An 11,163-nucleotide genomic window follows, 5' to 3' on the forward strand; every position below is an offset into this window, starting at 1 on the left:
AGTGTAGATAAAAAATGTTGCTGTAATCTTGCTGTTTGTGGGATTCGGGGAAAGTTTGGGAAATTGGGATGAAACTTACCACAGTGTATCATTTACGTTGAAAAATAGGTGTGTCTACCGAACATTAAGCATCTATTTATGCCGGTAACACTGCACATATTTTTTTTTTCCTTGTTCACCCACTCGGCCCACTATGCTCGGGCTTCGACAAGACTCAGTCTTGCGTTGGTTTCATTAAACTATTTGCTTTCTGACAGGGTAGGTGAATAGCCTACCGCTAACACTGCATATTTCATTCAATTGAATATACAGGTTGCGCAAAATTAATCATCCATTGATTAGTTTTATTTTTTTTTTTTTGAAATAAACCCAGGTGGTTTCTTTCTATCCCAACAATATTCGATAATTTTATTGTGGCATTCAAGTAGTGTTTAACCCTTGGTGGCTCTTACAAAATGGCAAATAAAAATATTTTCAATACGTATTTATTACAAAACTTAGAGCTTACAAACTTACAAACTGACTATTACAAGAATATACATTTTTATGTGATATACAATTTTAGGCTGATAAGTAATTATTAGAGCATTTAATATTATTTATAAAGAATTTATTCATAATTATGTTAATTAGCATATCCGCTTGTGTGTATGTATGTGTGTAAAAAAATAAATTCATAATTGAAAAGAGTTCAACAAAGTGATGCTTACTTAGTCACTGTTTCATATTGTTGTTGTTTTTTTTTTTTAGTTTTTTCTATTTAAGCTTCAATTTATAAATATTTTAGATGTAGGTAGGCATGTCAGTATAACAACTTTTTCCATATATTAGCGGTTTGCTATACACTCCCCTTAGTGAGCCTGCGAAGCAGCGTAGTCCTTTCAGGAAGCAACTGGTTACGAGTAGTGAAAAATATATTTCTATAATTGTTGTTTTTGCTTTTGGTTTGTATTTTTTTAGAACATTTCGATAGTTTATTGGAAAACAATTTTTATAGTTAATTAAAGGGCAATTAAATTGTTTTTTTCTTTACAAACCTAAGTAGTGGTCATTTCTGCAGCGTAATAAAATTTACGAATAGACATTTTTATAAGAAGGCTGCATATATTTGAAGGTGTGTAGGCAAAACAAAAAGGTTCCTAGGTTAATACAAAAATTTACACTTAATTTCAAATCAAAATCTACTACGTTGATACATAATTTTTTCTTTCGACCCAATTATATTATAAAAACAAGTTTAAAAAATGTTAAAAAAATTTAAAAAATGTTAAAAAAAAATTTAAAAAATGTTTAAGAACTAAAATAAAAAAATTAGATATATTATTAATTATTATTATTTTTTTTTTTAAATAGAACTGGTAGTGAATTTCACAGTTACACTTAATCAAAACATATTCCAATTCATCTTTGTCGAACCGATTGCTTATTATAGTTAACAATTAATTTTTACCAAATACAAAATCTTATTTTATTTAAATTTAGCACACCTTATAACTACGTAAATATTATCTAATTCACTCACATATTTTGGTTTTTTTTTTTATACACAATAACTTTAAGTTTTTGTCTACTTCGCGTTACTTTTTCTGCTCTTTCAACAAAATTCAATTACAATCGCAAATATTACTTATAAAATAAAATCTAAAAAACAACATAAAATCACCGCAAACAAAAATGTTTGTTTTTTTTCTTTCATTTTCCTTTGCACTGTGGAACCCCACAGCTGTAACCAATGACAGCACACATACGCGCAGCTACCACCCACCCTACGCCATTGGATTTGTTGTTATTAGTATTTCATAAATTGCTTCTTTTCTGTGAGGTTGCATTCACTTTATGCCAGTCATTGCCACTTAGCCATGCATCTGGCACCGCCTCTGCCGATGTCGTCTCCTTGGCTGTCATTGCCACGGCTACGACTCGGTATAAATGATACAGCGTCTGTCTCTGCCTACCGAGGCCAGCGTATTGCTATTGGGGCACCAACTGACCGCGTTGACCGCAGAGCTGTGAAATAAACCGGAACCATAACTGTTAAGTTGTTGGCCAAGTTGTTAAAAGTCGGAGAAAAAAAAAAGAAAAGAAAAAGAAAGAAAAAAACAATGCAAAAAGGCAAGCAAAACCAAAAAATTAATGAGTTGAATATTAAAAAGTTATGCAAATGTGAGAATATGAGTGTTAAAATAAGTTATTAAATGTAACAAAGAAATAAAAATAAAAAGCAAATTTTTTAAATAAAATTTGTCAAGTTAGTGACTGAGTTTAAACGAAACCGCACACTTTCTATAGATGTTTCAGCTCAAAGTGAATGTCATAGTACCACCACCCTCGCACCACCCACCGGGATTATCTGCTTTTTACCTAAACAATAATTGAGAAGAGAGTTTCTTGAAATCAATTTTTTTGTTTTTTGTACTGAGTTTTTTAGTTTGTTGGCTGGTCTCATGTTGGCTAATTATCTCGATAGCGCAATACCTTCATGGTAAGCCCTGGGCACCCATCAACCTCAATAGATTTTATTAGATTTGTGGGTGGTTGGACAAGTCCAAGCACTCAGTCAGGGGTGCTATTGTACTACACCCGGATAAATTTCAGTAGAAAGAATAGAGATAGGAAAGATAAAAAGTGGGTGGTAAAACGGATAAATTAGTTTGAAGTCGCTCTTCCACAAATCTCTTGGATTAATTATGAACTTTATCCATACTCAGTATATCGCAACCCAATATCCTAAGTCTGGTGCTGAAAAACGCCGGACAGCTACAGAGAAAATGCTCTGCAGTGTCGTCATTCTCAAGACAGGATAGGCATATCGGGCTGTCTATGACCCCTGTGGCAGCCATATACTGACCACAGACGTTGTGCCTTGTGATTACACCAACCAGTATTCTCAGGTCCTTTTTGCTGAGTTTTAGGAGAAAGGTCGCTATTTTCCTGTTTGGTTCTTTCACAAAGCTTTTGGCTACTCTGCACGAGCTCAACCCAGACCAACGTCCTCTATGGGTAGACCTCATGAAGTCCTCAATCCATAGTTGAATCGACACCTGAATTGACACCTAGAAAAGGTTAAGGGCTTAGTGGCATATTTGCAGAGCCTTCATTACCCAATTGATCAGCTAACCCGTTCCCTGTAATACCACAATGTCCAGGCACCCAAATAAGACTAACTTTGTTGTGTTTAGCAACACTGTTAAGTTTTGTCTTAATATACATTTACCGACTAAGTGCGAAGAGCAGAGTGGGTTAGCAAGCGCTTTCAGTGCAGCTTGACTGTCACTACAAATTCCAATATTGTGCCCCCGCCACTTTTTCTCCATTAGCCAATACGCCGCATCAACCTCAATTGACGGACAAAAGATCCAGGGATCCAGGAAATCAAATATTTGATGCTAAAATTTTTTGATTAGACAATCAGAAGCTTTGCTGATGCTTCAAGGAAATCGAGGATTTGATGCTCAAAATTGTTTGATAAACAATCAGACGCTTTGCTGACGAACAAAAGATCAAGGAAATCAAATATTTGATGCTAAAATTTTTTGATTAGACAATCAGAAGCTTTGCTGATGCTTCAAGGAAATCAACATTTTTCTATTAGATAATTCTTAAACTATCAGCGGTTCAAGGAAATTGCGGATTTAATACTCAAAAATGTTTGATTAGATAGCCTTGCTGAGTAGGAAAGGAAAATGCTTCGTGTGTGAAGCCTCGTTTGGTTTCAAAAACACTTAACACTTAACAGCTCACACTGCCCTGGTTCTACAAGAGCGATTCGCTCAAAAGTAAAAAAAAATAGCATTTCGCTATTGCCCGTATAACTTCTGGCTATTCCTTAACCATTATAATTATTTCTAATCGAATCGCTACGTACTTTGAACGCCCTTTCGGATGTCGTCTCCAACAGTCAACTTTCGAGTACTATAATATATTAGCGGGGGAGTACTGTGAAAGTGAGATAGTGCAATATCGATTTAGAAGAATAAGTAAAAAAAATACAAAGTCATGGCTTATTTCGACATCGATGCATGTGATTTGCATATTAGGAATGCTAACACTCCGAATATGAAACCACAAAGCGGGTAACTCCATATGCAGGGTTATTGGAAAAGTCATCCTAGATACTTAAGGTCGTTACTATTTAAGTCATTCTGTTTTCAAAATAATTTTTTGTTTTTGTTTCTTAATTATGTGTAGAAGGAAACACTTAATGCCTAGACAGACGGTGGCGTTAATAGAGATTAACGACTTAATTCGGAATTATCTCCGTAATTAAGTGCAACTAATGCGGATTGACAATTAGACTTAATTCGCATAATATAAGCGGGATAAAGGGATCGCAGCATTGCCGAATATTACAGTTAATATCTATTGTGAATGAAAAATAGTGAAACTTTTAAAGAGAAGAACAAGAACACGTTCGGAATTACGCTACTTGTTTTAATATTTCGGAGCAGTTTGAGAAATTGCAATTTACAACTTTTTCGAATAAATATTTATTTCTTAGTAGCTGGGCAGCTAATACCCGTATTTGTTGTCTGCGGTCCATCTTTTATTGACAGTAAGCTCATCAGCTGTTCACTAGAACGCGTCACAACCATCTGTGACTTTACACTTTTTATCAGAAGTAACTGCGCCAGTAGTCCCGATTAACACCACCGTCTGTCTGGGCTATTAATGAGAAATCGATAATTCAAAACTTCATCGGGCAGCCATTTTCAACTGTCAGTGCGTGGTGCAAATTTGATTTATGATTTTTTTAATTTGCTTACCCTTTAACTAAAACTAAACAAAGAAATAATAAGATTTCTGCACCAATGTTTCAAAAGTAGTGGATAAACAAGTAAAAAATAAAAAAAAATTGAATTTCCCTTTTTTTTTTAAATAAGTGCATTTTTCATTTGCTTTCGAATTTCATTTCCATTTTTTTAATAATTTAATTTTTAATTTTTTTGTTCAAATTTATAAAAATTAAAATTTTGAAATTTAATTTTTAATTTTTTTCAAATTTATAAAAAGTAAACTTTTCAAATTTAATTTTTCATCTTTTTAATTTTTTATTAATTAATAATTTAATTTTTCATTTTTTTTCAAATTTATAAAAATTAATCTTTTCAAATTTTTCAAATTTTATTTTTCTCAATTTGTTTTTTGTATTGTAATTAATAAGCTATTTTTAAATTTTTTTCAAATTTATAAAAAGTAAACTTTTCAAATTTTTCATCTTTTTAATTTTTTTTAATTAATAATTTACTTTTTCATTTTTTTCAAAATTATAAAAAGTAAACTTTTGAAATTTTTCAAATTTTAATTTTTCCTAATTTTTTTTTTTAATTAATAATTTAATTATTCATTTTTTTCAAAATTATAAAAAGTAAACTTTTCAAATTTTTCAAATTTTGATTTTTCTCAATTTTTTTTTTTAATTAATAATTTAATTTTTATTTTTTTCAAATTTATAAAAATTTAACTTTTCAAATTTTAATTTTTCTAAATTTTTTATTAATTAATAATTTAATTTTTCATTTTTTTTTTTCAAATTTATAAAAATTAATCTTTTCAAATTTTTCAAATTTTATTTTTCTCAATTTGTTTTTTTGTATTGTAATTATATTAATAATTTATTTTTAAATTTTTTTCAAATTTATAAAAAGTAAACTTTTCAAATTTTTCATCTTTTTAATATTTTTTAATTAATAATTTACTTTTTCATTTTTTTTTTCAAAATTATAAAAAGTAAACTTTTGAAATTTTTCAAATTTTAATTTTTCCTAATTTTTTTTTTTATTAATAATTTAATTATTCATTTTTTTTCAAAATTATAAAAAGTAAACTTTTCAAATTTTTCAAATTTTGATTTTTCTCAATTTTTTTTTAATTAATAATTTAATTTTTATTTTTTTCAAATTTATAAAAATTTAACTTTTCAAATTTTTCAAATTTTTTTTTAATTAATAATTTAATTTTTAATTTTTTTTAAATTAATAAAAAGTAAACTTTTCAAATTTTTTAAATTTAATTTTTCATTTTTCTCAATTTTTTTTAATTAATAATTTATTTTTTTATTTTTGTTCAAATTTATAAAAAGGAAACTTTTCAAATTTTATTTTTCATTTTGTCTCAATTTCTTTTAATTAATAATTTAATTTTTAATTTTTATCAAGTTTATAAAAATTAAACGTTTCAAATTTTTCAAATTTTATTTTTCTCATTTTTTGTTGTAATTAATAATTTATTTTTTAATTTTTTTCAAACTTTTCTAATTTTTCAGTTTTTTCAATTTTTTTTTAAATAACCTTAAAATCGAATATCTCCGAAATGACCTAAACAATAAAGTCCTTAAATGCCTAATGGCTTAAGGGTGTAAGTAAGCGGTAGTATATAAGTAAGCCCTAAATATTGGTGCGTGACTACCATTCTGAATTGAGAGAGTACGTAGGTTCGAACCTCAGTGAAAGACCAAATGAAGAAAAAGTTTTTTCTAAAAGCGGTTGCCCTTGGGCAGGCAATGGCAAACCTCTGAGTGTATTTCTGCCATGAAAAAGCTCCTCATAAAAATATCTGCCGTTCGGAGTTGGTTAGAAACTGCGGGGTACCTCTATTTGTTGAGCAACATCAAAACGCACGCAACAAATAGGAGGACGAACTCGCACAAATACCCAAAAAGAGTAAAAGCGGATGGATAAAGTACCCAGGACGATTTTTCAGCTAACCCTGTGTTCTTATAACAGTACATGCCTCTTTTTATAACAATTTCTCGAAGAGCTGACTGCACAAAATCTATTTACGCAATTACGAATTTTCACTTTTTAGAAGTCTAAAGATTTGTTCTAAATCAAGGCGAATCTATTAAAGGTGATAGCAGTAGACCGGCTGGTGTGGTTTTTTTTTCGCCGTGTACATTTGGATGCCAGCACAAATTGAAATATCGAATAGCCGTTCTGTTCGCACTATCTTCGTATGCATCTAGCTTCAAATGCATGTTGGCTGTTCAACGCAGTTCGTCCTTTTCTTTGTCGTGACATTCCAATACACAAAACATTCTTGGTTGGTCAAGTGCTGTCACTTTTAATGAATGCGCCTTGGTTCTTCTAAATACAAAAAAATAGAAATAAGACTCTCAGCACCAAACAAAAAACAAGAACGAAAATGGTAGGTTCGGGATGAATATAGAGTGTTAGGGGGGATGCACCAGTTCTATTGCGTGAGATATTATACAAATCACAGTATCTAGAATGTAATGAAATGTTATACATACAGGGTGCGTCATTCGAGTGAGGACATATTGATATCAAATTAAACGCGCAAAATTCTTAATTCATTGACTTATTTGAATGAAATTTTTTTTCGATAAACTAATTCCCAAACTAAATATCTATTCAACAAAATCAGCTTCTACATCAATAAAGGTACCGATTCTTTGCCGGAAGCGTCTGCATGCTCGAAGTAAGTGGTCCATGTTTGTCATTACTGTAGTTATAGCTGCAGTTAATAATACTATTGTATTGTGAGTACGTTTTTTAATATCCCTCTCAACCACGCCCCACTTGCAATAACCTCAAAGATTGAGATCGGAAGCGCCAGGAGATCAAACGCTTTGGGTAATGCAATCATAGAGATTTTCAGGCATGTTATTTTGCATTATCATTGTTGTTGTTGTAGCAGTTCATCAAGCCCTGGCAGTCAGGTGTAGCCACCAATCACCATCCCCTATCTCATCTAACGGTAGGCCAAAAATGCTGTTTCAACGATTTGGATCCAAAAGGAGAGGGGTGTTAGGTGAATGGATTTAAGCTGACATGCTGCCCATATACCAGTTGAGAATAGTGAAAAACTGCAAGAGGTGTGACCAATATCAGACCGTTAACCTGCTCTCAGCGAATTTGAAGGAATCAGCTGATTGGTTGATGTAACCGGGGTCATGCTAGACAAAAATGTGACTACCTTTAGAGAAGCCGAAAGCCAAGCAGCGTTTAAATCTCTTGTTGAGGTTGTCGCTAATTAAGATGAGAGAATATTTCCGCATCCATTTGATGTGGATGCCAGAGCATTGTGACATACCAAAGAATTGTAAGGCTGATAAATTAGCTAGATAGGGCACTACCACTCGCCTTTCTCTTGATACGGAGGAACTAAAAACTGCATGGTACAAGTAGTAATTGCCACTTCAGCCAACACGAGCTGGGTTGATAGTCTGACATGTAACGCAAAAAAAAAAAAGAATTTGATCAGAATGGGACGTCAAGCGCTCACAGACGCTACTTAATTGGTCGAGAAAAAATCTCTCTATGTTAGTTGCTTCGATCATAGACCGCTGTCTCCTAGGTCGACATGCTCAAAGATTGAAGGTACCTCATTTGGACTATTGCAGTAGCTGCAAGAATGGAAAGGAGGAAGAGCCTGTCAGACATCTTCCCTGTCACTGTACTGCGTGGCATGGCAGTAGGTTTAGACACTTTGGCTCATTGTTCTTGAAGACTACTGACGACCCTAGGGATATAAGAGGTCACTTCTCGGTGACGTGAAACCCGAAGTAACTCGCTCAATTTTGTTTTTACTACAGCTGAAGGCCAAACCGGGTAATCTATCATCTTGTATATTGAGTATATCGAGGTCGATTTCGGTTGAGTAGGAGTTTAGCCTGCTAAAATATCCAAAACCGAGGATGAACCTGTTGAGCCAACGTTATGCATCAGCGTGGCATTATTATTATTATTATTGACATGTTCAGGTATTACAATACATATAGGTATATGTACTAAGAACTTAGTCTATCTACAAAAGATTTCCACATATTCCGATTGCTGGCTAGGAATTTTAATTCATTGAATGACTTTTTGGATTCCTGGTTAACGCAACTACGCCAAGTCATTTTGGGACGCCCTCTGTTTCTAGTGCCTTGCGGGTTCCATTGTAAGGCTGAGTAGACTATTTCCTCGGGTTGTTTTCGGAGGGTGTGCCCGATCCATTTGTACTTTCTGTGCATTATTTTCTTTTCAATAGGTTTTTTGGTTCGTCAGTTGCCACAGGCGAGGGTTAGATATAGTACGTGGCCACCAGGTACCGATAATGCGTCGCAAGCATCTGTTTACGAATGCCTGTAGTTTTCTCGTTGAGTCTTGTTTCATGTGCCACGTTTCGCTACCATACAGTAACACAGATTTTACGCAAGCATTAAATATACCGATTTTAGTGTCTCTTTTAAGCGCTTTGTTAGACCACACTCGTGACATCCCCGCAAACGTGTTCGTCGCTATGGATATCCTACGCGTGGCATTATGTGAGGGAGAAAAACTTGTCATTGCTTTGCCTAGTCCAACTGCAACTGTGAGCCCCCAATATAGTTTCCTATCTAGTACAAGGCCAAGAGGTTTTCTCCATTGGGATATTTGTTTAAGAGCAGCTGTTTTATGCTTCCTGCTGCATAGTATCAGAACCCTTTTTCCGGATTTACTTCCAATCCGCGACTTTCATGCTTTATCACAAAATAAACACATAACAAGTTAGCACTAATACTAACTGACGCACCCTGTATGATAGAATTGATGTGATACGTATGTATGTAAGATGCCATGTGATGGGTTATATGATACTACCACCCGAAGTTAGCTATAAATTATGATATGTTAGGCAGCTATTGTGCAATTCATAATTTGCTATTAGTAACAACCAAATCAGTCAGCTGATTCATAAAATAAATATCAAGTTTTCTACTTACGTGTGGCCCTTTAACGTCGTCTCCAATTCACCCGTGATATTCCAGATATAAACTAAACCGTCCGAAGACCCGCACGCAATCTTTGAGCCGCAAGCGCTGAATGAAACGCGCGCCCAATCACAGCTGAGTTTGAAATTTTCATGGCTGCATAACAGCATAATAAATCCAATTATTTAAATACATATGTATGTAAATGCAAAAACAAGAGCAAAAAATAAAAATCGAAAAACACTTACGAAAACGACGCCATTATTTGATTTTTGCGTAAGTCTAATAGTTTTATTGTATCATCTCTAATGGAACAAATCAGATAGTAGCCATCTGCAATAAATAAATTTCATTAAAATAGGTAAAACTTAATAATTTAATTAAAAATAAAAAATTGTCTTTCGTGACATGCCATTGCCACAACTCAGCTCTTTACCCTTTGACAAGTCAATCGATGTGATTTTCGCTGGCAGTAAAATATCATCCGCCTGCTTCTCGGTGCGTATATCCCAGAAACGTAACCTTTTGTCATAGTGCCCGCTGATAATCGACGAGCCGAGACTGTCGGTGGTTACCAGATCATTGCAGCTGGAACCGGCGAATTTTGTTTCGATGCAGGCAATGCTGCGCAAATCCCATACTTTCAGCGTGCGGTCATGACTGCCGGTGACCACTTTAATGGGCTCGTGCAGATACTTGGCAGCCATAACTTTGCCGCTGTGACCTGTCAGTGTGTGCTGCAAAGAGACAAGACGAGGAGGCAATTAATACAAAGTGAAAAGTGAAAAGGACATAAAGGGTGTTTTTTTTTAGAGGTTAGGTTTTCAAGATGAAATAAAGCGTATATAATTTAATGTTATGGCCAAGAATTTAGCTTTATTATAAAGATAAGGGTTTGCCATTATGTTTTAAAAATGATTTTGGGCAAGTGGCCGCCGCGGCTGGCTCGAATAAATTCCAGCCGAGAGGCCCAATTTTCGACCACTTTTTGCAGCAATTGGGGTCGTATGTTAGCAATAACGCGCCGAATATTCTCTTCCAAGACGTCAATAGTCTCGGGCTTATCTGCGTAGACAAGCGACTTCACATAGCCCCACAAGAAATAGTCCAGCGGTGTTATATCGCACGATCTTGGAGGCCACGCCACAGGTCCACGGCGCGAGATAATGCGCTCACCAAAAGTTTTCTTCAATAAATCGATTGTTGTGTTGGCTGTATGGCATGTAGCGCCGTCTTGTTGGAACCAAAGCTCGTCCACATCAACATCGTCCAATTCAGGCACGAAAAGTCATTAATCATAGCTCTATAGCGCTCTCCATTGACTGTAACATTATGGCCGGCCTCATTTTTAAAGAAATATGGACCAATGATTCCCTCTGCCCATAGAGCACACCAAACAGTGACTTTTTGAGGATGTAACGGCGTCTCAGCAATGGCTTGTGGATTATGTTCACTCCAAATGCGAC

The 11,163-nt window shown here is 34.0% G+C and overlaps 1 protein-coding gene across 2 annotated transcripts; it reads right to left on the reverse strand.

The window, feature by feature from the left end:
- Positions 1-377: 377 nt before the first annotated feature.
- LOC129236298 (autophagy-related protein 16-1-like) lies at positions 378-10,434 on the reverse strand. Of its 2 annotated transcripts, none has more exons than XM_054870600.1 (4): positions 10,134-10,434; positions 9,946-10,030; positions 9,710-9,853; positions 378-2,007 (listed from the first exon to the last, which is right to left on the reverse strand). In XM_054870600.1, exons 1-4 carry the CDS (start codon positions 10,402-10,404, stop codon positions 1,914-1,916), a joined length of 594 nt encoding a protein of 197 aa, XP_054726575.1. In that variant the 5' UTR covers positions 10,405-10,434; the 3' UTR covers positions 378-1,913. The 2 variants fall into 2 exon arrangements, with proteins under 2 accessions (XP_054726575.1, XP_054726574.1); XM_054870599.1 differs by having other exon boundaries at positions 378-2,031.
- Between the last annotated feature and the right edge of the window lie 729 nt (positions 10,435-11,163).

This window comes from Anastrepha obliqua, chromosome 1 (genome assembly GCF_027943255.1).
Source record: "Anastrepha obliqua isolate idAnaObli1 chromosome 1, idAnaObli1_1.0, whole genome shotgun sequence".
Lineage (NCBI taxonomy): Eukaryota > Metazoa > Arthropoda > Insecta > Diptera > Tephritidae > Anastrepha > Anastrepha obliqua.

Coding starts and splice junctions, on each gene's coding strand:
- LOC129236298 (XM_054870599.1), bottom strand. CDS start 10,404: ATGGCTGCCAAGTATCTGCACGAGCCCATTAAAGTGGTCACCGGCAGT. Junction 9,854..9,945: donor CAAATAATGGCGTCGTTTTC/GTAAGTGTTTTT, acceptor GCTGTTATGCAG/CCATGAAAATTTCAAACTCA. Junction 2,032..9,709: donor ACGACGTTAAAGGGCCACAC/GTAAGTAGAAAA, acceptor ACAACTTAACAG/TTATGGTTCCGGTTTATTTC.